The sequence below is a fragment of the Gorilla gorilla genome, chromosome 1, assembly GCF_029281585.2.
Source record: "Gorilla gorilla gorilla isolate KB3781 chromosome 1, NHGRI_mGorGor1-v2.1_pri, whole genome shotgun sequence".
Lineage (NCBI taxonomy): Eukaryota > Metazoa > Chordata > Mammalia > Primates > Hominidae > Gorilla > Gorilla gorilla.
Window position 1 is genome coordinate 240,126,580 of NC_073224.2, and position 27,912 is coordinate 240,154,491.

At 64.0% G+C, this 27,912-nt stretch overlaps 1 protein-coding gene and 1 long non-coding RNA gene across 10 annotated transcripts in view; both read right to left on the reverse strand.

Annotated features, from left to right (window-relative positions):
- Positions 1-828: 828 nt before the first annotated feature.
- LOC129532450 (uncharacterized) lies at positions 829-11,357 on the reverse strand. Of its 3 annotated transcripts, XR_010132690.1 has the most exons (7): positions 11,198-11,357; positions 8,429-8,546; positions 6,644-6,760; positions 5,919-6,016; positions 3,820-3,942; positions 2,106-2,678; positions 829-1,906 (listed from the first exon to the last, which is right to left on the reverse strand). It is a non-coding gene; the product is annotated as an uncharacterized lncRNA (long non-coding RNA). The 3 variants fall into 3 exon arrangements; XR_010132691.1 differs by lacking the exon at positions 5,919-6,016 and having other exon boundaries at positions 6,644-8,546; XR_008678209.2 differs by lacking the exons at positions 5,919-6,016; positions 8,429-8,546 and having other exon boundaries at positions 1,732-2,678; positions 6,644-6,757.
- A 4,618-nt stretch (positions 11,358-15,975) lies between these two features.
- The window catches only part of AGRN (agrin), a 37,396-nt gene continuing 25,459 nt past the window's right edge, over positions 15,976-27,912 (reverse strand). For 2 of the 7 annotated variants that reach the window (XM_055381812.2, XM_055381843.2), the window contains 27 exons: positions 27,648-27,764; positions 27,402-27,566; positions 27,049-27,192; positions 26,837-26,961; positions 26,660-26,765; positions 26,190-26,528; positions 25,968-26,105; positions 25,470-25,597; positions 25,236-25,350; positions 25,028-25,147; positions 24,558-24,911; positions 23,864-24,056; positions 22,608-22,823; positions 22,264-22,493; positions 22,028-22,162; positions 21,736-21,832; positions 21,475-21,639; positions 21,235-21,346; positions 21,029-21,040; positions 20,703-20,819; positions 20,387-20,579; positions 20,218-20,305; positions 20,007-20,030; positions 18,706-18,738; positions 18,222-18,446; positions 17,648-17,751; positions 15,976-17,274 (listed from right to left, as the gene is read on the reverse strand). In XM_055381812.2, the coding sequence (XP_055237787.2) occupies positions 17,117-17,274; positions 17,648-17,751; positions 18,222-18,446; positions 18,706-18,738; positions 20,007-20,030; positions 20,218-20,305; positions 20,387-20,579; positions 20,703-20,819; positions 21,029-21,040; positions 21,235-21,346; positions 21,475-21,639; positions 21,736-21,832; positions 22,028-22,162; positions 22,264-22,493; positions 22,608-22,823; positions 23,864-24,056; positions 24,558-24,911; positions 25,028-25,147; positions 25,236-25,350; positions 25,470-25,597; positions 25,968-26,105; positions 26,190-26,528; positions 26,660-26,765; positions 26,837-26,961; positions 27,049-27,192; positions 27,402-27,566; positions 27,648-27,764 (3,953 nt within the window). In that variant the 3' untranslated portion in view covers positions 15,976-17,116. The remainder of the gene's footprint in view (positions 17,275-17,647; positions 17,752-18,221; positions 18,447-18,705; positions 18,739-20,006; positions 20,031-20,217; positions 20,306-20,386; positions 20,580-20,702; positions 20,820-21,028; positions 21,041-21,234; positions 21,347-21,474; positions 21,640-21,735; positions 21,833-22,027; positions 22,163-22,263; positions 22,494-22,607; positions 22,824-23,863; positions 24,057-24,557; positions 24,912-25,027; positions 25,148-25,235; positions 25,351-25,469; positions 25,598-25,967; positions 26,106-26,189; positions 26,529-26,659; positions 26,766-26,836; positions 26,962-27,048; positions 27,193-27,401; positions 27,567-27,647; positions 27,765-27,912) is intronic. The other 5 variants (XM_055381837.2, XM_055381844.2, XM_055381828.2 and 2 more) reach the window with 4 other exon arrangements.

Here is a 27,912-nt window from a genome sequence, read left to right on the forward strand (position 1 = left end):
TGTCCACCCTGCCCCTGCCATGGCCTGGCTCCTCCTCAGGGTCCGTCTGAAAGGGAATGAGGCCAACTGCTGCTGTTAACAGAGGACAAACAAGTCCATGCAAATGTTATGCAAATGATATGCAAACGACACACAAATGTTACGCAAAGGAGCCCTGGTGGCTTAAACACACTCCTCACTCCAGGCCAGCAAGGGGCTGAGGACCAATGCCCGTCCAGCCTCTCTGAGGACCCCTTAGAGACTGCCGCCCACCCCTCCCCTGGGGACCCTGGTTCTTCCTGAGCCCCCCAGGAGCAATGGGCCCAGGCCCCGCCTCCCGCGCACACCCACCCTGATGTAGTTGGCTCCAGGCCCGCTGTCATCCTCGTTAAGCAGGATGACTCAAGGGTGGCGTCAACTGGGAAGGGAGGTGCCGCTCAGTTCTCCAGGGCACAGCTCGTGGGCCTCACCCTGCCTCTTTGCCCGCAGACCCTGTGGTGAGCAGAGATGGAGGGTCCAGGGTATGCAAGGGGGAGCCTCAGGTCAGCGGTGGCAGATGCTCGGCCTGCCCCCCACCTCCCCCAGGCCCGACGGCTGACGCCCTGGCCTCCGCCCTCACAGGGAAGGATGTTCTTGTAGTGATTCTTGGGCTTGTTCTCCACACTCTGCCCCTCCTTCCGAGGGTACAGGAACCGGCATTCCTGCTGCTGCAGCTTCTGGAGGTGATGGAGCCTTCAGCTCACAGCCCCGGCCCCTTCCCAGAGCCCAAGATGGCCACCCCCACCCCGTCCCGTGTGGGCGGAAGAGTACCTAGGTGCCGAGGTAAGAGACTGAAGGCACAAACTGTTTCAGTATAATAAAGAAAATAGAATAAGAATAGTCATGATACAAATTAGATACAGTGATGATCATGAACAATTATCCATCATTATTATAAACATTATTAATCATTAGCTTTTAATATTACTCTGTTGCATTAATAATATAACCTAGGAATAACCGGTGGGTACAGGGTCAGGTGCTGAAGGGACATTGTGAGAAGGGAATAGAAGGCAAGAGGTGAGCCCTCTGTCACACCTGCATAAGGGCCGCTTGAGGGCCCCTTGGTCAAGCGGTAACACCAATGTCTGGGAAGGCACCCGTTACTTAGCAGACCGCGAAAGGGAGTCTCCTTTCCTTGGAGGAGTCAGGGAACGCTCTGCTCCACCAGCTTCTTGTGGGAGGCTGGATGTTATCCAGGCCTGCCCGCAGTCATCCGGAGGCCTGAACCCCTCCCTGTGGTGCTTCAATGCTCACACTCCTTGTCCACTTTCATGCTCCTCCCGTACTCCTGGTTCCTCTTTGAAGTTCGTAGTAGATAGCGGTAGAAGAAATAGTGAAAGTCTTAAAGTCTTTGATCTTATAAGTTCATAGAAGAAAACGCTGAGGTATGCCGCCTTCTCTCTCTGCTTCAGCTACCTAAGAGGGAAGGGCCCGCTGTCCTGTGATCACGTGACTTGTTTCACTTGTCAATCACTTAGAAGATTGACCCTCCTTCTCCTGCCCCCTTGTCTTGTATGCAATAAATATCAGCGCGCCCAGCCGTTCAGGGCCACTACCGGTCTCCGTGTCTTTGTGGTAGTGGTCCCCGGGGCCCAGCTGTTTTCTCTTTGTCTTCGGTCCTTATTTATTACAATCTCTCATCTCCGCACACGGGGAGAACACCTGCTAAGCTCCGTAGGGCTGGACCCTACAGTCCCAGACCCTGCGCTCCCATCAGGCACTTGCCTCAGCCCCAGGGGACAGAGTCTGAAGGTGGCAGTGGTCAGGATGCACCTTGAACTCCACTCAGAAGCCCTGCCTGGCCTTCCCGCTGGCATCAGTGGCCCTGCTACTCCTGCACACAGCCCTCCAGGCTCCGAGCACTGATCCTCGTGGCCTTGAGGGGCTGCCAGGGAGAGACCTGCATGTAAGCTTAGGGGGGCCCAGGGCCCCGCAGACCACACCACACCCCCCCAGGGCCCCGCAGACCACACCACACCCCTCCCACCGAGGGCAGCTGCCCCGGGCCCCGCACCCCCGCACCTGGCCACCCTGCCCCGGGCCCCGCACCCCCGCACCTGGCCACCCTGCCCCGGGCCCCGCACCCTCGTCGGGTCATGGAGGTCACCATGTGCCAGGAGGACACACGGAGGGGCTGGTAGGTTTTCCTTCCCGTGGCCATTCAGGCGCCTGGGGTCTCCCTGGCAGGGGGTCTTCCCTGAGCCCAGTGGACCCCCAGCTGCTTTCCTGGGTGAGGCTGTGCCCACGGCCCTGGTGCCTGTGGAGGGGCTTTTACCTGCTTGAGGTACACAACCCCACCTTCCCCACCATCGGGCTCTTCCTGCTCCACCGGGTCTCCGAGGGTGTCAAAACGCTCCCCGTCTCCCACCACTTCTCGTCCGGCCATGGGGGTGGCGGTGAGGGGCCTGGCCAAGGCCGCCCGCCCTTCCCAGAGGCCGCCCCAGCTTGCCGCCCCCTCCCACCTGGGAGTGAGTCATATGTGCGTGACCTGTGGCTGGCGGCCTGCGCCCTGCGCCTCGTCCCACCCTTGCGTCAGTGCTGACAGCGGGAAGCCTCCAGGATCGCTCTGACTCACGTGCACCAGGAAGCTGCCCGGACGCCCCTTCTGCAGCAGCAGCTTCTCAGCCTCCTTGCCAGACAGGCGCCCGTGGTACCACCTGGGCCAGGCACAGGTGAGCACAGGTGAGGCTGGAGGCCACGGCCTGGCCAGGTGAGGGGGAGAGACCCACACGGATGGGGCAGAAGGCTTAGCGAGACATACGCAGACCTTGGGGGTCCAGGCAGCACCACCACCCGGGCCCCAGAGCTGCTCTGCTCGCCTTTCTGGCCCTCGCCCCACCCAGGAGCCGGCAGGAGGCAGGCAGGCGCTGCAGGGGCGGGCGGCCACCAGGTGGCGGCCTGGTCCTCAGCAAGGAGGGGCTGGGGGCCTCCCCAGACCAGGTCTCCTTCTCTGCAGATGCAGCCCCCTACAGTGGGGAAACTGAGGCTGGAGGAACCAGCTCAGCCCAGGGCACCAGCCAGGAGGGCAGGGATGGGACCAGGGGAGGCACCAGCTTCCCTGAGTCACCCTGGACTCCAGTGCCTGAGACCTGAAGGAAGGAGGCCTGAGGGAGGCAGGTGCAGGACCCTGTGCCCTGAACCAGTGCTTAGCAGACACCGTCCCTCAGGATGCAGGCACGTGCACACACACGCGCGAACACATGCGAACACATACATGCACACGCACACATGAACACATGGACACGCGAACACATGCACACACGCACACACATACACATGAACACACATGAACACACATGGGCACGTGAACACATGCACACACATGCGAACGCGCACACATGCACACACATGAACACACACGAACACACATGGACACGCGAACACACATGCACACGTACACACGTGTGCTGACACGCGGATGCTGGGCCAGGGCTCACCACTCCGACGCGGGGTCCTGGCAGCCCAGCGGGTACCAGAGCTCAATGGGAACCCCGCTGCCTCCCCAGCAGCACCCCCAGGCTCTGGCAACAGTCACAGCCACGGAGGCCCTGCCTGTCCCCAGGGCCCTCACAGGGGAGGAAAGGGTCCTGCTGAGCCCCTGACTCAATGAGCCCTCCCCAAGGGCCTCTCTAAATAGTTCCTTCCTGCCCAGAGACCGCCCAGCACCTCGTCCAACTCTCACCACCTTCCCAGTGCATCGGCCCCCCGCACCAAGTCCTCGTGTCCAGGAAGCTGCCCACCTGTCCTCCAGGAGGCCTTCAACCAGACCCTGTCCATGCCCAGCCAGGGCCCACCCACCTGACGGACAGCGTGAAGTCCCCCGGGCTGCTCTCGCTGGGCCTGGCAAGGAAGTCCCCACGCTGACCTCTGGATAGGAACAGCTTCTCTGCCTCCACCCTGCTGACGTTGGGGTGAAACCACCTGGAGTGGGGAGAGCAGGTCAGTGCCCAGAGGAGGAATCTGGCCCCACACAAACCTCCCTCATTGTTTCCACGGTAACACCCACGACGGTGGCTTGAGGCCACTGTGCTCGAAGCCGGGAATGGCCACTGGCCAGGGGCTGTGGGGTCCCAGGGACACAGAGGGGCTGGAATTCTCCCCCAAGTGGCAGGGCCTGGGGCCACTGGGGCTCCCTCCTTCTCCACACGCCCCCAAGGCTGTCAGCAGCCCCGTCCACTCCACCCCTCCCAACCTCCATGGCCAGGATCTCGGACTTCCAGCCTCCAGAGCTGAGGGAAGGAGCGCCTGCCCGCCCAGCTTATGGTCACTGTTTCAGCAGCCCAGCTGCCTGACGACGGGTTCTTATCTCCCAGAGGGCAGAAGCTGTTCCCCGCACTGTGGCATCCCAGGTCCGTAACACTGGAATGGAGACACTCAGTAGAGGGATGGGGGTCGGGGGGAGGAGGGGGTGGTGCACAGGGAGGGGGGCGAGAGGCCGGCGGATGCCTGTGCGGCCCCTGGGAGCCGTGCTCCGTGTCCCGGGGCAGGTCAGGAAGCTCGGGGGATGTCACTGCAAACCTTGGGGCCCCATGCAGGCAGAGGCTGGTGCTGCCGGCATCTGGAGGGGAGGCTGAGGCTGCAGCCCTGCCCCTTCCTGGTGAACAGCCACCCTGTCCCAGGACCTTCCTCGTCTGCAGCCCCCCATGAGGTCAGGGCTGCCCCGGAGCCCATGTCCGAGATCACAACTGCTCCTTACTTTTGTGGCACTGGACTCTGGAGCTCAGGACTACATTGTACTCAGGTGGCAGCCCCAGAGCCCAGAATATCAGCAAAAAAGAGCCACACCCGTGAGTGACTGAGGGAGGGAGGGAGTGAGGGAAGGGGTGTGAAAGGGAGGGAAGGAAGAGGGGAGGGAGGGAAGGGGATGTGGGAGGGAGGGAATGGTGGTGAGGGAGGGAGGGAAGGAAGGGGGAGAGGGAGGGAGGGAACGGGGACAAGGGAGGGAGGGAGGGAGGTGGCAGAGGAAGGAACTGGGGACGTGGGGCTCCCCCAGCCCTCTGTCTTCCCCAGCCCTCTGTCTTCCCCAGCTGTGCTGTCCACACAGGGGTGGCTTCTGGACACCTGGCTCTTGGGCATCTCCTGGCTGCATAGATGATACCCAGGTGGGGCCTGCTGGCTCTAGGACCTCCGTCCCACACTGGCCTGGCCTGGTTGTCAGTGGAGTCATAACCTGTGCATGAATGGGTGGGGGTTGCTCTGCCCTGGACGGACCCTGCTCCGGCCCCCATGGCTGGTCCAGAGGAGGAGGAAGGTTGAGGGTGGTCCTGCCCCCTCTGCCCCACAAAGGGCAGCTGCAGGGCTCTTTCTAGAATGGAGGCCTCACTGCAGTCTCTGTTAAAGGCCTCCATGACCAGGCTCATGCCTATAATCCCAATTACTCAGGAGGCGGGTGGATTGCTTGAGCCCAGGAGTTCAAGACCAGCCTGGGCAACATAGCCAGACCTCATCTCAAGAAGAAATAAAAAATAAAGGCCTCCACAGGCTCTCACCCCTGAGAATGGAGCCAAGATCTCCCCTCCTCTGCAGCACCCACAGGTCCTGGCTGGTCCCCCTGGGGACCCCATCCCCGGCTCCAGCCCACCCTGGCCAGGTCCCTCTTCCGGGGCCCCAGCTCCTCCTCCTCCTTCAGGCCCTGCCTCCACTCCTTGCAGCTCCTGCCCCTCTGCTCCCCTCTGAGCACAACTTCTGGAAGAAGTTTGTATGGCTGTGTGATTTGTAAATGGGAATGAATTAAAATTCATGGCCAGGTGCGATGGCTCACGCCTGAAATCCCAGCACTTTGGGAGGCCGAGGCAGGCGCATCACCTGAGGTCGGGAGTTTGAGACCAGCCTGACCAACATGGTGAAACCCCATCTCTACTAAAAATACAAAATTATCCGGGTGTGGTCGTGGGCACCTGTAATCCCAGCTACACGGGAGGCTGAGGCAGGAGAATCACTTGAACCCGGGAGGCGGAGGTTGCGGTGAGCCGAGATCGCGCCACTGCACTCCAGCCTGGGCAACAAGAGAAAAACTCAGTATCAAAAAATAAAAATAAATAAATTAATTAACAATAATAAAATTCAGCAACAGCCAAGGTGCCACTGCTCAGGAACACTGCGGTGCCGGTCGGCACGGCCCATCCTCTCCCTCGTCTCCAGAGCCGTGTCCCGTCCTCCAAGCCCACGGAGGACTTGGCTGTCAGGGTTGCCACAGATGTCGGGGCCCAGCCGGTCCTCAGCAGCCTCCGAGGCCGTCAGTGCCGCCTTCTTCCAGTGGCGCCTTCTCTGCGAGGCTCTGTGGAGGCTGCACTTCCCGGCTTCCCACCTTGCCCTGGCCAGGGCCCTTTGTCCTCCTCCTCGATGGGAGCCCCAGGTCCTGGCTCTTCTGTGTCTGCACAGAGTCTAGGCCAGTCCAGCACCCCCTCTTCTCTGAGCTCCAGACACCTGGTTTCAGTACCTCCGTTTGCAAAGTCAGCAGCACGTCTTTCCTAACATCTTCAAAACCCAAAGCTCCTGATCTTGCCCCCGCGGCCCACACCCTGTTCTTCATCTTCCCCACGCAGGCAAGGGTGGCAGCCCTGCCCCCGGCCCCCCTCGGCGCTCCCTGCCGGCTCCGATCCATCAGTTCCTCTCGTCCTACCTTCAAAAGGTGCCCAGAGGCCACACGCGGTGGCTCACACCTGTAATCCCAGCAGCGTGGATCACGAAGTCAGAAGTTGAAGACCAGCCTGGCCAACATGGTGAAACTCCGTCTCTACTAAAAATACAAAAATTAGCCAGGCATGGTGGCATACACCTGTAATCCCAGCTACTCCGGAGGCTGAGGCAGGAGAATTGCATGAACCCGGGAGGTGGAGGTTGCAGTGAGCCAAGACCGCGCCAGTGCACTCCAGCCTGGGTGACACAGCGAGACGCCATCTCAAAACAAAAAACAAAAAACAACAAAGGTGTCCAGAGCCGACCACTTCTCCTCCAACCGCCTGGGCCTGCCAGGACTATTGGTTCCGTTCTGCCCAACTCTGACCCCACAGCCAAGCCACGGCAGACAGGGGACTCTCAGGAATTGCACGTCAGAGCTGCTTACGGCTCAGTGTCGGCCTCTACGGCTCTCGGGAAACGCAAAGTTCTGTCCACCCCGGCCTGACTGGCCACCTTGGCCTGCCCCATGAGGCACGGCACACACCTCCAGAGGGGTCCTCCTGGGCTGGCCCCGCAGCCCTATCCCTGTCCCTGCTTCTGCATTCCGTGCTGATAACGGCAGGCAGCGCCCCCACATTTGCGTTCACTCTGTCCCCGTGTCTTCACCTCTAGACGAGAGCCCATGAGGTCGGCCCCCTTCCAACCTCATGGTGCCCCAGGGCCTACACGCTGGTTCGGGGAGGCTCAGGAGCTCAGATGATCTGTGCAGGGCCACCCAGCAGTGAGCAACACCTCTGTCTACACCTGGCCTGTGGGGAAGGGGGGATCGCCAGCCAGGCACGTCCTGGGCACTTGCTGGACTTGGGGCCCTAAGCTCCTTCCCATGAAACTGGCTCCGTGGGGAAGCCAGACCTGGGGGCAGTTCCCACTGAGTGGCTGTTGGGGAGGCTACCAGGGAAGGCTTCCTGGAGGAGGAGTGCCACGTGGTGACCTCCAGGGCCAGTCACAGGAGAGCAGGTGAGGCCACCGGGAAAGGATAAGCCCGTCCCTGGGCCGGCACTGAAATGCTGCGGGGCCGGGAGAAGGGATTGGAACCCAGGAGGCAGCTTCTGCCCCCGGCCTGGGCCGCCCACTCTGCTGAACCACATCCCACACCTGCTGCCCCTCCCCAGCCCCGCAGCCTCGGCCTCCACCCCAAGACAGGCGATGCCCAGGGTGTGGAGGCAGGGACACGGGCGGAGACACAGAGCGGGGAGAGACCTTATTTGTCCTTGTGGGGACCTTCCATCATACTTTCCATCCCCCTCTCCTGCCCGAAAGCTGCCACCGAGTCTGTCACATGGAAATCCCCAGGGGTGGGGCCCCGAGGCTGCAGCAGCTCAGACCACTGCCCCCAGCATCACTGCCATCCCCACTCCCCACTCCGGCCAGCCGACCGCAATCCCAGGCTGAGCCCGGGCCTCACACCTGGGCCTGGAGGTGGAGCTGGGTGCCCAGCAGGTGTGGGGAGGAGGGGGAAGCCCAGGTTCCCAGCTCCCATCCCTCCCTCCCGTGGTGCTGCTCAGGCAGGAGAGGGGCTTGGAAAGCCTGGACCCTCTCTAGACGGCCCAGGGCCACCTCTGTGCCAAAGGGGTCCTGGCTCCAAGTGGGCCAGTGGCTCAGCTCTGCCCTGGTGGCGTGACCCACAGCGGGAGGGGCGGGGGGACTGGCAGTGGGTGGGACATACTGGGCTTCAGGCCCCCAAGGTCCCCCGACAGGTCTAATGACACCAGACAGATGAGGTCACCTGAGAGGTCAGCCTGACCCAGACTGGCCACCAGCTGCTGCAGCTCCCCGCGTGACCCTGGTCTTGGTGTCTGATCCGTAGGGGGCATGGCTCCAGCCCTGGGACACTGGGACTCCCCCTGAGGAGAAGTGTGCGTTGGAGGGTTCGTGAATGGCTTGTCAATGTGCATACACACTCACACACACACACACACAAACACATACACAGATACACAAACACACATACACATACAAAAACACACAAACACACGGTATGGGGGGCTGCATATACACACACAAACACACATATACACACACAAACACACACACATACATACACATACATGGTATGGGGGCTGCATACACACAAACATACACACACATAAACACAAACACATACACAAACACATACATATACACACGGTATGGGGGCCGCATAAACACACACACACAGTATGGGGGCTGCATATACACACACAAACACACATATACACACACACATACACACACATACATGGCATGGGGGCTGCATACACACACATACACAAACACACACACAAACACATACACACATATACACACGGTATGGGGGCCGCGTAAACACACACAGTATGGGGGGGCTGCATATACACACACAAACACACATATACACACACAAACACACACATACACACACATACATGGCATGGGGGCTGCATACACACACACAAACACATACACACATATACACACGGTATGGGGGCCGCGTAAACACACACACACGGTATGGGGGCTGCGCATACACACACACACACACACGATATGGGGGCTGCTTTCCCCCACGCCGGAGCAGTGTGTGCAGACCAGGGAGAGGGTCTCAGAGCACAGGAAGTGCCCTTCCCACCTCCCTCCCTAGAACCTCAAGGTCTCTCCCGCAGCCCCCAGGGCTGGCCCCTCAGGGGCCCAGAGGAACCACAACCAGGGTGGGCTCTGCCTCCAACACCAGCCACAGCCACGTTTCCCTCCCCAGCCCCCGAAGCGCAGGGAACCCAGGAGCTTGGCGGGCCCACCCCTGAGGGGCCCAGGACCCAGACACCAGCATCGCAGAAAGACACGCACCAGGCACAACCCCGCCAGCCCTGCCCTGCTGCATAGGAGCCCCAGGGCTGAGTGGTGTTCACAGAGGTGACGTTGAGCTGCAGACCACGAAGAGGGGGCTGGGGGCAGCGGTGTGGGCTCTACCCCGGGATTTGGCCTGGACTGCCCAGGCCTGATAGGGTCGTGGGCAGGGTCTCAGGGGCCAGAGGAGGGACAGTCCAAATGGTCATCCCAGGGTGGGGCGTGGAGGGGACGGCAGGTTGTGGCAGAGTCCAGCCCAGGGCCTTCCCAGGCAGGCCCTGGGTCATAGGCCGATGACAGGCACATGGCTCTCCCTGAGCACCAGTACTCTGCCCGGGGTCCTGCCAACCAGTCCCGGAAACAGACAGTACACGGGCCACTCTGCCCGGGGTCCTGCCAACCAGTCCCGGAAACGGACAGTACACGGGCCACTCTGCCCGGGGTCCTGCCAACCAGTCCCGGAAACGGACAGTACACGGGCCACTCTGCCCGGGGTCCTGCCAACCAGTCCCGGAAACGGACAGTACACGGGCCACTCTGCCCGGGGTCCTGCCAACCAGTCCCGGAAACGGACAGTACACAGGCAGCCTCCTCCTTCCTGGGTTCTGGCTGGACGCTAAACATGAGAGGCGCAGGGCTTTGGGCCGACAGATTCTTAATGATCCAACTCAGTCCATTGTTCCTACGCCTGAGAGGCCCAAGACCCTGCTGGAGGCTGCCTGGGTTCCCTCCACACACCTGGGCCTCAGCCCTAGTGATCCCGGCCCCTGACTGCTCAGGCACTGCTGGGCAGGGGTGGGTCAAGGGTGTCTACTTTGGGTTACGGACCTTGAACCCAGGCCAGGAGAAGCCCTGTGAGCCCTCTTGGTTCCTTCATGGATCGGGGGGATCACTCAGGGTCACAGAGCAACTGCTGTGAGCTCCAGGCTCGCCAAGCCCCAAGCTCCAGAGGAGGGGCTCTGGGTGCTACGCCTGGAGCCGGGAAGAGGTGATGAGTGGCTGTCACCTCTGAAGCTCCCGGCTGACGGCCAATGCATGCTGCAGGGTGAGCCTACATGTGTGTGCGCACACGCAGGGTGCAGGGGTACCGCAGAAAGGGCGGGAAGTGCCCGGCTGCCGTACACGTAGTGCCCCCCGTCTCCCTGGAGTCAGGAAGCAGGCCCGACCTCTGGCCTGTCCCAACTCCTGCGCACATCCGGCCCTGAGCCCCCCAGCCAGACAGGGATCCCACCCTTTACACTGGGCCCCCGGGGGGTCTGGCAGGGAAATGAGTCCTCCAGAGAGAACCTGGTCCTGGCAGGTGGGGAGGGCAGAAGACTTCACCTCCAGGATCCCCTGGTGTTGCTGCCTCAGTTTCAGGACTAGGAAAAGCGGGGTGCCCCCCAACAGACTGCATCCCCGGTGGCCAAAAGGGAGTCTGGAGCAGGGCACGGGGTAAGGGGACAGAGGGAGAGGCTGTGCCCGCCACCCGCAGGACGCCTTCCCCCGCGTCGGGGTGCTGCTGACCCTCACCCAGGTCCAACATCTGCAGCCCTTTCCACCCGCCTGAGTGAGGCCAGGCCTGGCGGGCCAGGGACCAAAGTGTCCTGGCAGGGCCTGCGGGTGGAGGAGGCAGGCGTCCAGGGCCCCGGGTCTGAGGGGTGACCCAGCTGGGAGCGCGAGGAGGGCCCGGGTGGCATTTCGCCACGCCCACCTGTCGGGGCCGTAGACGCTTCTCCTGGGGTCCAGGATTCTGGGCCGCCGTGCGCCGGGCTCACCTGCACGAGGGTCTCACCGCGCCGCTCGCCGGCGCTCGGGGTGCGCTCTGGGCGCGCTCTGGGCGGCCGCACCCTCTGGCAACTCCGCGAAGGCGCTGCCTGGGCTCCGCCCCCGAAGCCTCGCCCCGATGCCCCGCCCCGGGCCCCGCCCCGAGGCCACGCCCCCCGGCTTTCTTAAAGGGTCCGCGCCAGCCAGTCTTGCCGGGCGCCTGGGAGTTTGGGCTGCAGGTAGAAGCTCCGGCCGACCCCGCTTCAGAGCCGGGGGGTCCCGCGGGCAGCCGGGTCGCGGGTCGCGGGCGTTGCAGGCGGCTCCGTCCCGCCCTCCATTCCAAGACCCTCTGGCTTTTCCGGGGCCGCCTCCACTGCGGACCGGGGCCGGAGGAGGGCGCTCCAGGCTGGGGGGCGGGGCGGGGCCCGCGGGACCGGCCTCCTTGGCTGCGCCGCGTCCGCCTCCCTGCAGGTCCCAGCCCCAGGCCCGCCGGTTTCCGGAGTCGAGCTCCCGCCGCGGTCTGTCCGGGACACGCGCGCCTCTCCCACGCCTGCGCTCAGCTGCCATCCTTTTCAGCGGTGGCCCCGGGCTCCCCTGGGCTTCCGCCTCTCAGACCCACAGCCTCCAACCTGGGACCCACCAGCGCCTCTCCGCCCGCGCGGCTTCCCCCCTCCTCACCCCCGGCCACGGAAGGCCTCGTCACCCTCCAGGTCCCCTTTGAGTCCTCTGGGTCCTGCGCGCTCCGCAGCGATTGCTCCCCAAACTCCCTGTCCTGATTCTGCGCCCCCTCCTCCTCCCCTCCGAGGTCCTCCTCCCCTCCGAGTCCATTTCTGGCGTCGGGGCTTTTTCTCCTCTCCTAGGCAACACCCAGCAGGAGCACCTGCCTCAGGCTTCAGCCCAGTCTCTCCCTGCCTGGCACCCCTCGGCCCCCTGGACCCCACTCAGGGAACCCCAGCTTCCCCAGCCCAGCCATCCCTCCAGACGCATCAGGGCGAATCCACCCAAAGCTCCGGTGCCTCCAGCTCCATCTCCACGTCCCTGAGCGCCTCTTCTCACCCCCCTCGACCCGCCCATTCTCCCCCACATCCCTCCCTCTGCTCCCCCTGCAGCCGAGCACCCTGTCCTAGCCAGGGGCGTCTTCATGAAATCTGGTGGCCTCCTGCTTGGAGCCCTCCAGGAGCCTCCCACAGCTCCTCAGGCAGCGCCCCCAGCTCTCTTCCCCAGGCCCACGCAGCCCCGCTGGACCTGCCCTGCCCATCTCTGTCCAGCCTCTGCTGCTCTGACCTGTGGCCTCTGTCCTGCACGCTGGCCTCTGGCCGCTCCTACGCCTCCGCTTCCTGCTGAAAGATCCCTTTGTCAAGCCACAGGGCCCTGCACACCGTCCGATGGACCCACACCACATGCCTCACCTCTGGCCTCCTCACCTGCCCTCCCCCTGCTCATGCTTCGGGTCTGGGTTTGGGCGTGTTTTCTCTGGACCTTTCCTGAAGCCCAAAGTTAGTCTGCCCCCACCCTGGCCCCCCACCGTCAGCGACCTGTGTGTGGCCACCGCTCCTGGACTCTCTCCTCCCCGACCCCCAGTGCCTGACACCTGCCAGGCACACAGGGTCGGTCAGCATATCCCCAGAGGACCAGGTGATGAAAGGCCCAGAAAGCAAACACTCAGACGCATGGGACCTCCTGGGTGTGGAGGTTGTGGGTATTATCTTCTTTTTCATTTTTTTTTGAAACAGAGTCGCGCTCTGTCGCCCACGCTGGAGTGCAGTGGTGCAATCGCGGCTCACTGCAACCTCCGCCTCCCGGGTTCAAGCGATTCTCGTGCCTCAGCCTCCGGAGTAACTGGGATTACAGATACCTGCCACCACTCCCAGATGTTTGTGTTTTTAGTAGATACAGGGTTTCACCATGTTGGCCAGTCTGGTGTTGAACTCCTGACCTCAGGTGATCCGCCTGCCTCAGCCTCCCAAAGTGCTGGGATTATAGGCATGAGCCAATGTGCCCAGCCATTGGTGTTATTTTATTTCGATGTTTTTGTGGTTTTCTTTTTTCTTTTTTTTTTGAGACGGAGTCTCGTTCAGCCACTGAGGCTGGAGTGCAATGGCGTGATCTTGGCTCACTGCAACCACCGTCTCCTGGGTTCAAGCAATTCTCCCGTCTCAGCCTCCAGAGTAGCTGGGACTACAGGCACCCACCATCATGCCCAGCCAGTTTTTGTATTTTAGGAGAGACGGGGTTTCACCATGTTGGCCAGGCTCGTCTTGAACTCCTGACCTCAGGTGATCCACCCGCCTCGGCCTCCCAAAGTGCTAGGATTACAGGTGTGAGCCAGTGCACCTGGCCTTTTTTTTTTTTAATCATTAATACAAAATAGAAAACTACACTTAGTTATTTTTCATAAGAGACAGCAGTTTTCGAAGGGCCACCCAGCTGGCCACACACCCTACCCCTTCTTCCCCTGCTTCTCCCCAGGGCTCACATCTGCCGGTGCTGGGCGCCAGCTCTGTTTTTTAGACAGGTTCTCGCTCTGTCACCCAGGCTGGAGCGCCGTGGTGCAATCACAGCTTGCTGCTGCCTCAACCTCCTGGATTCAAGTGATCCTCCTGCCTCAGCCTCCCGAGTAGCTGGAGCTACAGGTGTGCACCACCACGCCTGGGTAATTAAAGAACATTTTTTTGCAGAGATGGGGTCTCACTATGTTGCCCAAGCTGATCTCCCACTCTTGGCCTCAAGCGATCCTCCAGCCTCAGCCTCCCAAAGTGCTGGGATGACAGGTGTGAGCCACCGCGCCCTTCCCTGAGGCTCAGCTTCTGCAGCGCTGTCACCCACACACTAATTTAGGAAGCAGGTTAGAGGGAGTCCAGGAGCCCAACTACCCCAGGGGTTTCTAGTTAGGGGCTTCCAGCAGTGCCAAGGGTTGGTTCTGTACACCTGGGCCAGTGAAAAGGCTGCCCAACAGCCCCACGCACCCTGGCTCGCCCCAGACCCTTCCAGTCCTGGGTGCAGCCTCCTCCCAACCCTGTGCTCTGACACAGACATGGGCCAATTATGTGTGCAGGCATACACACACACACGTGCACGCCAGAGAGCAGGCACGCGCACCCACACGCACACGTACCCACACGCACATGCACCTACACAGGCACGCCGGAGAGCAGCCACACGCACCCACACATGCACGCCAGAGAGCAGGCACACACACCCACATGCACACGTACCCACACGTGCACACCGGAGAGCAGGCACACGCACCTACACCCACACATACACGCACCCACACGTGCACGCCAGAGAGCAGGCACACGCACCCACATGCACACGTACCCACACGTGCACACCGGAGAGCAGCCACACGCACCCACACGCACTCGCACCCACACGTGCACGCCGGAGAGCAGCCACACGCACCCACACGCACACGTACCCACACGTGCACGCCAGAGAGCAGGCACACGCACCCACACTCGCACCCACACGTGCACGCCGGAGAGCAGGCACACGCACCCACACCCACACATACACACACCCACACATGCACGCCAGAGAGCAGGCACACGCACCCACACGCACACGTACCCATACACACACACACCCACACATACATGCACCCACACATGCACGCCAGAGAGCAGGCACACACACCCACATGCACACGTACCCACACGTGCACACCGGAGAGCAGGCACACGCACCTACACCCACACATACACGCACCCACACGTGCACGCCAGAGAGCAGGCACATGCACCCACATGCACACATACCCACACGTGCACACCGGAGAGCAGCCACACGCACCCACACGCACTCGCACCCACACGTGCATGCCGGAGAGCAGCCACACGCACCCACACGCACACGTACCCACACGTGCACGCCAGAGAGCAGGCACACGCACCCACACTCGCACCCACACGTGCACGCCGGAGAGCAGGCACACGCACCCACACCCACACATACACACACCCACACATGCACGCCAGAGAGCAGGCACACACACCCACACGCACACGTACCCATACACACACACACCCACACATACACGCACCCACACATGCACGCCAGAGAGCAGGCACACGCACCCACACGCACACGTACCCACACGTGCACACTGGAGAGCAGGCACACGCACCTACACCCACACATACACGCACCCACACGTGCACGCCAGAGAGCAGGCACATGCACCCACACGTACCCGCACCCACACACCCACACGTACACGCACCCACACGTGCACACTGGAGAGCAGGCACACGCACCTACACCCACACATACACGCACCCACACGTGCACGCCAGAGAGCAGGCACACGCACCCACACGCACACGTACCCACACGTGCACGCCGGAGAGCAGGCACACGCACCCACACTCGCACCCACACGTGCACGCCGGAGAGCAGGCACACGCACCCACACTCACACGCACCCACGTGCACGCCGGACAGCGGGCACATGCACCCACACGTACCCGCACCCACACACACCCACACGTACACGCACCCACACGTGCACGCCAGAGAGCCTCCTGCCTCCACGGCCCCGCCTCCCACAGTGCTCAGCAGTGTGTGCTCCCCACTCAGGGCATCATCAGCCACAAGGAGCCCTGTGCAGGGCCTGGCTCCATCCAGGGCCACCCAAGGGAGCTCCAAGTCCGTGCTCCCACCACAAAGTGGAGCAAGAAGCCAACGGGCCAGCGCGCTGGTGAGGATGGACAAAAGCAATGCTTTTAAAGTTTTCAGACTTTATTTCACAGCGATTGACACAGAAACGTACTAGAGTTAGTAACACGGCACCCAGCCCCACTGCCGCCCGCTTCATCGGGTCCTGCTCCTAGGAGGACTGGGCTGGGGCTGGGGGTGGGGATGGGCTGGGGCTGGGGGTGGGGAAGGGACGGGACGTTGCAGTTTAAGGCATTTCTGGCTTCGGAGCCATCCCTGCCACCCCTGCACCTGCCCCTTGACCTTGGTCAGACACTGGCTGGCCCCTGGTCATTCTGAGACAAGGACGACTTTCACTGACGCTGTGGGGAGGATTTGCAGTGAGGCAGCCCTCAGCCGCTCTCAGGCGAGACGGGAAAGCTGAGACGCACCACTCCAGGGGTCAAACAAAATCAACACATGAAGAACACAGCCGTGGCCAGGCCCAGATACCCAGGCAGGCGGCAGAGGTCAACCCCGTCCCACAGTGAGCTCCTCTCCATAGCCCCTCGCAGGGCCTGGGGTGTGGCAGAGGGATACGGTCACGTCCAGGGTGGCTGGGCAGGGCCAGCTGAGGGTCAGGACACCCAGGTCGGCCCTGGTCTGGCCTCTGCTCCTCAGCAGCCTGGGGCTGGCGCAGGCAGCACAGGAGCAACGCAGAGGTGTGCCCAGCAGTAACATTGTTTTGAAGTCACAGTATTGGCGCAGGAGGCCGAGGCAGGGCCCAGAGCACACACAGGAAGGAGCAGCTCAAATGGGGGCTTGGAAAGGCCCTGTGGGGTCGCCCGGAGGAAGGGCCCCATCAGACCTCAGCAGCCCCTTCCTCTCTGGGACACGAGCCCCGCCTGACGGAGCGAGGGTGATTCAGGAGCTGGGGCTGCTTCCCGGCGGGGACACCGTGGGGCAGGCGCAGTGCAAGGCGGGGGCTCAGCACCTTGAGGCAGGGGTGTGTGTCCTGAGGCTGCCGTCCACGCCGAGCCCTCCACGCTGCCACCTCGCCTGTCCATCCCTCGGCACTAGGTCTGTCTGCAGCACGGCTGCCTGGACGGAAGGGAGGCCGGGCCAGCAGTCCCTCCGGCCAACACTCGGGCAAGAAAATCATATCAAAAAGCGACAAGTTTACAAAAATAGAAAATAATTACAGCGGGCGCGGGGCTCTGGTGCCAGCTTATGGGGTGGGGCAAGGCTGCAGCTCTGGCTTGGTGACGGCGTCCTCCAGCAGGTGCAGTGGGTGCCGGCCCACCACCACGTCCCGCAAGCAGCCCACAAAGCCTGTGCCGTAGGCCTTGGGCAGTGCTGGGCCCACGGGCAGCTCTGGCAGGCCCCCTGCAGCACAGACAGTGGGAGTCACCCGGCTGTGACTCAGTGATGCTGATGGGCACCCCAACGATCAGGTGACCAGCAGGGGGCCCACACCTGGGCACCCGCCTCCCGGCCCCACAGCACTGGGAACTGCAGGGGCTACAGCGGGAGGAGAGCCCAGCCCACTGGCTCACATGCAGCCCTGGGAGAGCCCAGCCCACCGGCTCACATGCAGCCCTGGGAGAGCCCAGCCCGCCGGCTCACATGCACCCTGAGAGAGCCCAGCCCGCCGGCTCACATGCACCCTGACTCAAGGGCGGGCACTGGGGGGTGGAGTCTGTCCCTCGGATATCATGAGACCCTTGGGCATCCCTCTCTAGTCTCCCCCAACACTCACCAAGCCACAGGGCTCCATCAGTGTCCAGCTGCGTGGCGCCCAGCGGGGAGGAGCCGGTCACAGGGGCCTCATTGCCCACCTGCAGGGAACCTTCCCTCTGCTCCCTGGGTGTGCAGGGAGGGGGAGACCATCAGGGCCCAGAGTTCCCTCTGCCTCCTCTAGACCATAAGCCCTGCATCCTTCCTATGCCCTGCAGGTGCCTCAGCCTGGAGAATCCCCCAGGTATCACCCCTGGGGGCAAGGATGAGGTGGCCTTGACCCCAAGGAGGGCGCTGGGAGCCAAGGCCGGGGACATTCCTGCAGCTCAAGCTTTGCTGGAGGCGACGGCCAGGCTCAGACTGGAGCGACCCCCGGCAGGCTCCGGGCAGGGCCGGGATGCCTTTCAGACGTGGGAACTGATCATTGCTTCTCCTGCATCTTCTTGGCCCTTCCTCCTCCCACTGGCAGTGACCTCGGCTCAGGCAGCAAGGCGTGTCCTCCCTGACCCCTGGCCACATGTGACTGGACACAGCCCAGCTGGGCAAGTCTGGGCAGCCCTCGCCACTATTCTCGGCACGCTGGGTTCCCTACTCACCTATGTGCCACGACCCGCAACCAGCGGTTGGTGTTGACGGGCACGGTGGAACGCAGTACCACGGGCTGGGAGCCCAGGTTGTAGCTCAGCTGCAGGTGCCCGTCCACAATGGCCAGTGCCACGTAGTCTGCCCGCTCCGTGGCCTTGCCACTCCAGAGCACCAGCCCCTGCGTGGCCTCAGTGCGCAGGCTCAGTTCAAAGTGGTTGCTCTGCAGTGCCTTCTCGCTGGAGGGCAGAGGGCAGGTCAGGGCCTCTAGGAAGGTGGCAACAGGACAGGGTGGGGGAGGTGGGAGGACAAGGGCCCCAGCTGCAGAGGCCACGAGGGCTGTGACGGGACCCAGGGGTGGCTGGTGGGCAGACACCGACAGTGAGAGGGAGAAGAGGGATGGAGACAGGGGCAGCCTGGCAGAGAGAGATCAGAGAGAGGGGCGGGAGGACAGATGGGCCAGCCAGGGGTCTGCAGGCACTGCTGCCACGTGCTCACCTGTGAAGGGCCCCGGAATCCAGAGTTTCGGGGCTTAGAAGCAGGAAGAGAGGGAGGCGGGTGAGCAGGGGACAGGCGGGGCCAACGCAAACCCATCTCAACACTGTGGGGTGCAAGGAGCAGGCACCCACAGAAGACATGCGTGACCTCGAGGATCATTGGCCGCCCGCCAAAGAGCCCAGCAGGGACACCTACACATGCTTGTGCAGACACCGTGCAGACACGAGACACGTGAGGGCACAGACACCCACGTGCAGACACAAGACACGTGAGGGCACAGACACCCACGTGCAGACAGCAGGGGAGCACGGCCAAGGCTGGGCGCGGAGATCAAGGAGGTAGGCGTAGGGTGGTATGGAGTGGAGACCAGGGGCTTAGATGCCCCAGTACACACAGGCATGTGTGCATGCACGCAAACCTACACACGGACACACACACACCTCCATGTTCACACATATACACACATGTACATGAACACACACGGACACACCTGAATGCTCCCCTTACACCTGTTCATACACACACACATCTACATAGCCCCCCATATATACACGCATATACACGGACCCATGCACACACACTCGGACACACACCTGCATGTCTCCCTCATATACACACACATACATGGACCCATGTGCACACACTATACACACATACATGGACCCATGTGCACACATGGACACATACCTGCCTGTCTCCCTCACCTATACACACACATACATGGACCCATGTGCACACACGGACACACACCTGCATGTCTCCCTCATATACACACACATACATGGACCCATGCACACACATGGACACACACCTGCATGTCTCCCTCATATACACACACATACATGGAGCCATGCACACACACGGCCGCATAGTCACACACACACACATCTACATGTCCCCCCCACATATACACACACACGTATACATGGACCCATGCACACACACAGCTGGATATTCACACTTGCACATCCACTCCATATACACAGACACGCACATACAGACACACCTGCATGTTCACACACACGGACGTGCACACGGACACGGACATGCATGCATATGCGCACAGGTGTGTACAGCCTCAGTGGTGGGGGTTGGCTGTGGGGCGACCCTCGGCCTGTGCCCTGGGAGGAGTGACTGCACTTCTGAGGCAGGAAACGGCCTCTTGCAGCCAAATAGCGCCGGACCCCCATCCTCCGCCACGAGGGATGGAAAGTTCCCCGGGGGCTTAGGACTCTGCTCCCCACCAGGAAGGATGGAGGAGTGGGAGTGAGAGGGAGCGGGGGGCGCTGAGCTCTACTCACACGGGGATCTCATTGGCCAGTTCGCTTGGAAACAAAGAGACAGACAGTGAGAGGCGGGAGGACCGGGAGGTGAGAGAGAGGCAGGAGGACAGAGGTGGCAGCACCGGGCCATCCCCTCCTGGCCCCTCCTGGGCCCTCCTGGTGTGGGGGTCCGGTGTCCCGCCCCGAGGGCACAGATGGAACCGACAGCCAGCAGAGGATGGCACGTTACCTCTCGGTCACAGCGTTGAGGTACTCGATGAAGGTCCGCCCGTCAAAGGCCAGGGCATCCACGTCCCCCGCCGACTTCTCCACCAGCCCTGTGAGATAGGCAGGTGAGGGTGGGCCTCGTGGGCTCCGGGCCCGTCCGGCCTCCGCCCCCTGCCCTGTGCCAGGCTCACCCTTCTCGCAGTGTGGTCCTGAGAATCCCCCGGGACACAGGCACACATAGGCAGCCTCCCTCGGGACGCAGGAGGCCCCATTGAGGCAGGGGTGGCCTGAGGCCCGGGTGCAGGGGTGACCTGCAAAGGATGTGACGTCCACCTGCCGCAGCACGTGCTCCGGGGTCAGCAGCTGGCGGCCTCCGAGGGAGACCTGCAGGGCAGGGTGAGGGCCTTGTCCCGCCTGCCACCCCACCCGCCCTGGAGGCCCTGGGGGAACGCCCCTGCCACCCAGCCCACACTGGAGGCCCTGGTGGCACGCCCCACCCCCACATACCAGCTGGATGGCGCCGTCGAAGCCAGAGGACACGGCAGCAGCACGGGCCAGCTTGCTGAAGTCGGGAGCCCCCCCTACGTAGAGTGGCTCCTTCAGGTTGAGGATGGTGTGCGGAACCTGCAGGGACACTGGGTAAGTGGCTGTGCGGAGCCCACCCACGGTGCAGACCCAGGGCCCAGGCACCCGCACGCACCCGCCCCACCCGCCCATTGCCTATCTAGAGGGCAGCGTTAATCACACAGAAATGGCAGGGTCCTTAGTGGGGGAGGAGCTACCCTAGGGGTTGAGGCGCCAGAGACGGTGAGCAGATGAGAGGCCGACAGTACCTTGCGGGATTTCTGGCCTCCGAAGAGCAGGTGGGGTTGCAGAGCGAGAGCAGAGAGCAGGAAGGCAGAGGAGGCAGAGGACAGGGCAGGCGGCCAAGAGAACAGGACAGAAAAACAGCTCCGTGAGCGCTGGCAGGGGCGGGGCTGCCGCCCAAGGAGGAAGAGCAGGCAGCAGCGGGAGTCCCCTCGCGGCCCAGGGCACTCACCGGGGACTCCCCCAACACACGGGGGCCGTCGCCCACACGCAGGGAACCCTTGCGGCCGTTTCGCTCCAGTGAGACCCTGGTCCAGGCTCCCAGGGTGACTGGCTCCCTGCTCCTGGTGAGGAGGGGCAGCGTGAGTGGGCTCTGTCCACCACCGGCCACGCGACCACCCAGGGCCCGAGCGACCTGCTGCTGCCCCAGGCCAGTGCCCCAGGCTTCCCAGAGCCACCCTTGCTGGCCCACCTGATGACCGCTGCCCCCTTGCCCAGGTCGTAGCGGAACTCCAGGCGGCGGTCCTGCAGTGCCAGCGACACGAAGTCCCCCTTGCCATCTGTCTTCTGCCCGTTGTAGAGCAGGAGGCCGCTGGGGCCTCGTGCCAGGAACACGACCTCCAGCGCCATCTTCTCCCTGGGGTCATGGGGAGTTGGGGTGTCTTGCTGTCCCCTCCCCACAGGATAGACGGAGGTGGGGGCCGGCCCTTCCCCCTGCTCCTGCCCCACCGACCCCAGGTCCCGTGCAAAGGTGTGCAGGCCTCTCAGCTCCAGGTGGGAGAAGCCGTTGAAGTCAGCCAGGAAGGGCCCAGAGCCGTCCTGCCCCGAGGCTGTAGGGAGAATCACCAAGGCCTCAGTCCTGATCCCCGGGGCCTCCTGCACCCCATGCCAGCCGTGTGTGGATCCTAACTCAAAACCCAAACTAGACTGAGCCGCATCCTAACTGCAATGCTACCTGGAACCTGTACCCACCCAAACGTTCGACCCCACCCCTCCCCCTGCCCTGAGAGCCCCACGCCCCCGACCTGTCTGGCAGAAGGTGCCCTCACGCCCCAGGGGGCACTCGCACTGGGCACCACCCTTGGGCAGCACACGGCAGGGCGCCGCCCCATGGCAGGGGTTGGGCTGGCAGGGGCTCTTCTCATCGGCACAGGTTGGTCCTGGACGGAGGAAGACGGGACCGAGGTCCCAGGAGGCGTCGGTTGGGTACCGCCCACAGGCCCCGGGGTCCCACTCCCACCCGCCCCGGCCCCACCCTCACCGACGCGGCCGGGCGGGCACTGGCAATGGAACCTTCCAGCCTCCAGGTTCTGGCATGGGGCCCCGCCATGGCAGGGGTTGGGCAGGCAGGGGTGGTCCCCGCACTCGCCCACGCCAGAGCCTCGGGTGGCAGCCCCCGGCCCGATGCCAAGCTCCAGGCGCTGGTTGTTGACGTCCAGCAAACGGATGCACCCCCTCAGGCCAGCACCCACGAAGGTCCGCTCCAGAGCCCTGCCACCAGGAGGGACACCGGGTCAGGGCTCAGGGGCCACAGGCAAAGCCACCTCACACACCGGGACCCCAAAGGGCCGGGGTCGGGGCCACACCACCCTCCAAGGGACTCACACGGCAGCCTGGTCCTCGGGTACGCCGCCCACAAAGAGGTCTGTGTCCAGGTTGAGGCCGTCGGTGCCACTGGGACTCTCGCCCAGAACAGTGGTCTCACCATCCACCGAGAGGGTGCCCCGGCGCCAGTGCCGCGACAGCTCCAGGCGGTGCCACTGGCCCGGCTCTACCGGCACGGCACTGGTCAGCACCGCCGGCCCCGAACCTGTGTCAAACCTGAGGGCGGGAGCAGGTGCTCAAGACCATCGCCCGGCCCCGTCCCCTCCCCGCCCACCTGAGCTGCCCCGGCCCCGTCCCCTCCCCGCCCACCTGAGCTGCCCCGGCACCCCCCCCCGTCCCCTCCCCGCCCACCTGAGCTGCCCCGGCCCCCGTCCCCTCCCCGCCCACCTGAGCTGCCCCGGCCCCCGTCCCCACCCCGCCCACCTGAGCTGCCCCGGCCCCCGTCCCCACCCCGCCCACCTGAGCTGCCCCGGCACCCCCGTCCCCTCCCCGCCCACCTGAGCTGCCCCGGCCCCCGTCCCCTCCCCGCCCACCTGAGCTGCCCCCGTCCCCGTCCCCACCCCGCCCACCTGAGCTGCCCCGGCACCCCCGTCCCCTCCCCGCCCACCTGAGCTGCCCCGGCCCCCGTCCCCTCCCCGCCCACCTGAGCTGCCCCCGTCCCCGTCCCCACCCCGCCCACCTGAGCTGCCCCGGCCCCGTCCCCTCCCCGCCCACCTGAGCTGCCCCGGCCCCCGTCCCCACCCCGCCCACCTGAGCTGCCCCGGCCCCGTCCCCTCCCCGCCCACCTGAGCTGCCCCAGCACCCCCGTCCCCTCCCCGCCCACCTGAGCTGCCCCGGCACCCCCGTCCTCACCCCGCCCACCTGAGCTGCCCCGGCCCCCGTCCCCACCCCGCCCACCTGAGCTGCCCCGGCCCCGTCCCCTCCCCGCCCACCTGAGCTGCCCCGGCCCCCGTCCCCACCCCGCCCACCTGAGCTGCACGCGGCCCCGTCCCCTCCCCGCCCACCTGAGCTGCACGCGGCCCGTCCCCTCCCCGCCCACCTGAGCTGCACGCGGCCCCGTCCCCTCCCCGCCCACCTGAGCTGCACGCGGCCCGTCCCCTCCCCGCCCACCTGAGCTGCCCCGGCCCCCGTCCCCTCCCCACCCACCTGAGCTGCCCCGGCACCCCCGTCCCCTCCCCGCCCACCTGAGCTGCCCCGGCCCCCGTCCCCTCCCCGCCCACCTGAGCTGCCCCGGCCCCCGTCCCCTCCCCGCCCACCTGAGCTGCACGCGGCCATCTAGCAGCGCCAATGCCAGGAAGTCCTTGCCCCGGGCGTTGCCATTGTACAGCAGCAGCCCCTGAGGCTCCAGCGCCCGGAATTCCAGTGCCAGGCGCAGCGTGTGGTAGGCGCGGAGGGTGGGGAAGGCCAGGAAGGAGCGGCCCTCGAAGGCCGGCACAGGGGCGCCAAGCACTGCAAAGAGCGACCGGGAGGGCCGGCTGGAAAAGCTCCGAGGATTCCCCACTTTTATCCCGGAAACCGCCCCCTGCTTTTTTTTTTTTTTTTTTTTTTGAGACGGAGTTTCGCTCTTTTTGCCCAGGCTGGAGTGCAGTGGCGTGATCCTGGCTCACCGCAACCTCCGCCTGCCAGGTTCAAGCGATTCTCCTGCCTCAGCCTCACGAGGTGGGATTACAGGCACCCCCCACCACGCCCAGCTAATTTTGTATTTTTAGTAGAGACAGAGTGTCTCCATGTTGGTCAGGCTGGTCTCGAACTCCCGACCTCAGGTGATCCGCCCGCCTCGGCCTCCCAAAGTGCTGGGATTACAGGCGTGAGCCACCGCACCTGGCCGAAACCCCGCCTTAATCCGGGCTCCTGCCCCCAACTCAAAGCCTGATGGTGGCTTAGCCCCACCCCCAATCCTTGCCCCGACCCTGCTGCCTCCCCGCCCTCCTCTGCAGTGGACATCCTTACCCTTCTCACAGATGACGCCTCCCCTGCCTGCCGGGCAGCTGCAGGTGAAGCCCCCGCCCAAGGCCCAGTCCTGGCAGGTCCCCCCGTGGAAGCAGGGCTGTGAGTCACAGGGCTTTGGAGGCTGCTGGGGGGCTGGGGGCCGACGTCCGGGCACACGGCTGGGGGCAGTGGTGGGGGGCTGACGTGTGGTGGGGGCTGCCGTGGTCTTGGCAACGGGCTGGCTTGTGTGACTGGGGTGCAGGGCCCGAGGGGTCACAGCAGAGGACGGCAGGCGCGATGCAGTTGTGGCTCTGGCCGTGGCTACCGCAGCAATGGCTCCTGACGTGGCCCCCGCGAAAAACGCAGGAAACCAGTCTGCCGGCACAGGGAGCTATTGGGGTTTCCTGGGAGCAGGGCCAGGAAGGGGTGAGGGGCAGGGGCATGGGCAGAGGAGGGGGCAGGTAAGCTGTGGCTCGTGGCCTGGCGCTCACCAAAGTCCATAAATCGCACGTGCTCCTGCAGCGGCCGCCTCACCCCCAAGGACCGGCGCCTGGACGCCTGGATCTGCCGGAGCAGGGCCCGGGCCACGTCGGGTGCCCTGAAGGCTGTGGCTGGGGAGGAGGGAGCCCTGAGCATGGCAGAGCCCCAGGCGTCCCCCACCCATTGCCTCCCAGGAAGGGTCCAGGGCGCGGGTCTCACTGGGGTCAAAGTGCACATCCACAATGGCGCGGACGGATTTGCCGGGCCCCAGGTCCCGCAAGCGGACGCTCCGAAAATCCTTCTTGACATCTGAATTCCGGAAGAGGTCGTCCAGCTGTGGCAGGGGGTAGGCAAGGACTTGGGGGGCCGCCCAAGCCGGGCTGCCCTGGTGCTGCTCTGGGTATCTGGGGAGGAAGGCCAGTGGGTGGGTGGGGGCTGCGCCCCCCGTCTTACGGTGCTCTCAATGCTCCTGGCTGTCTCCCCGAACAGCTCTGACTTGGGGTCAGCCATCTCGGGCGTGTAGAACAGCTCCTGGCCCTCGACGCCCTCCAGCTCCAGGACGCCCTGGAACACCTTGGTGGCTGTGGGGGAGGTGCAGTGAGGCCCTGCCTGGCATCTGCCTGGCATCCAGGCTGGCCCGGGCACAGGCCCCAGCAGCAAGCCACATGGGTGCACGGGAAGGTGGATGTTAGTCAGATGGTCATGAGGTTAGTGGGGACCCCAGGGTGGGGCTGCTGTCGGTTACCAGGAGGACTCCTCAGAGCAGTGTGCCACGCCGGCTTGCAACGAGAGAGACGGGTTAGGCGTGGGGTCCCCGGCACGCACGTGTTTGAGGGGGCCGAGTCCCAAGACTATAACCCCCGGCACTGACCTGCTGCCCAGGCGAGGGGGCAGCACCTCGGCCGAGCCCAGGCTGATCCTCACACTCCCCTCGCCCAGCCATCCACTCACCGGGGCAGTTGGAGCCCTCTGCGTCCAGCAAGGGCGTCTTCCCATCAGAGCAGCAGCCCAACGCGGAGTTGTAGCAGGAAGCCCTCTCGACGGGTGGCCCAGGGGTGGCCACGCTGCTGCCCTCGAAGGGCTCGAGCCCTGGGGAGACGAGCTCTCAGCCCAGGCTCTGGTGCAGCCTCTCGGCGCCTGCCCACCCACCCCAAGTCCTTGATCCCTGCTCACCCCCAGAGCCACCCCCACTGGCCTCCTGGTCCCCGCTCAGTTCCTCATCGCTGCTTCCATCAGTGCTGCCAGATTCACCAAAGGCGGACGCCACCAGGCTGGGTGCAGGGGAGGGTGCCGTGGGGGGCACGGTCAGCACGGGCCACACGGTGGTCCTGGGGACGCTGGCGGTGGTCCGAGGTCGTGATGAGGGCGGAGGGGTGGTCTGGCTGTGTGCGGTACTGCTGGGAGCCAGGGGGAGGGCGCTGGGGGGGGCCGGCAGTGCCTGGCTCAGGAGGAGCCCTGGGGTGGTCACAGTCACGGAGGCAGATGTCGGGTGAGTGCTGGGAGCAACAGCCTCTGCAAGGAGAGGGAGGTTGGCGGGGGGACGGGTTGGGACAGGGTCAGGTGGCTCAGGGCGGGTGGGGCTGGATTTAGGGCAGCGTCAGGCCTTCCTGGTCAGTTCTGGGGCAGTGGCCGTCAGGCCTCACCCTGGCACGGGCCCAGGCTCTGGATAGAGATTTGCAGGCCCTGGCGGCAGGCGATGGTCTTCAGCTGACACTCGTTGCCGTATGTGACTCCGTCTGACCCACAGACCTGGGGCAGAGAACAAGGATGTTCAAGGCGAGGCCTCCTCCCCACTCCTCTTCACATCCCACACCCCTCACCTTGGTAGCGTTGGCCTCTGGACAGGTGAGCATCGGGCAGACACAGTGGGCCGAGCCAGACTCCTCCACGCACAGCGCACCGAACTCACAGCGCATCTCCGCACAGGTCGCAGGCGCAGAAGCGTCTGGGGCACAGGCATGGGAAACCTCTGTGGCTCGGGTGACCCCACCCCACCCCATGAAGCCCCAGGGTAGCGCTGGCCCTCACTCACCAGCTTCACAGCCCGCGGGGCCCAGGGCACGGCCGTCTGGACACTGCCCACACTTGGGTCCAGCCACCCCGGGCTTACACGAGCACAGCCCCGTCATCTGCTCACAGTCATCCCGCACGGCGCCTTGGGGATCACAGCTGCAGGCTTTGGGGGAAATCGGGGAGGAATGTGATGTCCGCACCTGGACAGGCTTCCCCACCTCCTCCAGAGCCTGGTCCCCAACCCTGGCTCTGCCCAGCCCCCAGCCAGGCGTGGGTCAGGCCAGGGCCTGGGCAGGTGAGGAGAAGCACAGTGATGGGGGTGAACAGGTAGGAGGGCATAGCCGGTGGCCAGTCCTGGGTCCTGTCACTCACGTGTACAGCCACTCCGGCCATCGGTGACGATGCCTCGAAAGTTCCAGAAGCCAGGCTCACAGCGGTCACACCTGAGGCCCCCCACACCTGGGCGGCAGGAGCACTGGCCTGTGGCTGGGTCACAGGTGCCGCCGTAAGAGCCATGGGGGTTGCACTGGCAGGCACCTGAAAGGCCAGGGCAGGACAAGGTCACGTGGCCGCATAGCCGCACCAGGCCCGGGGTCAGGGCTGAGCTCAGGTACTCACTGGGGCAGCCAGCCAGGCCCACGCCCCGGGCTGCGGTGATATTGTCCTGGCAACAGCCGTAGGGCATCTGGGCACAGTGTAAGGGGGCCACAGGCGGCAGCGGGGCGAAGGTGGGGCCTGCAGGAAAGGGTGTGGGACTCAGATTTCACGTAGTGCTGGACACCCACCCTGGACCCAGACACTCTACCTCCACCTACCCCCACTGTCACCACTCAGCCCACCTGATCCCAGCTCCCAGAGGAGCCCGGGAGCCTGGGGCTGAGGA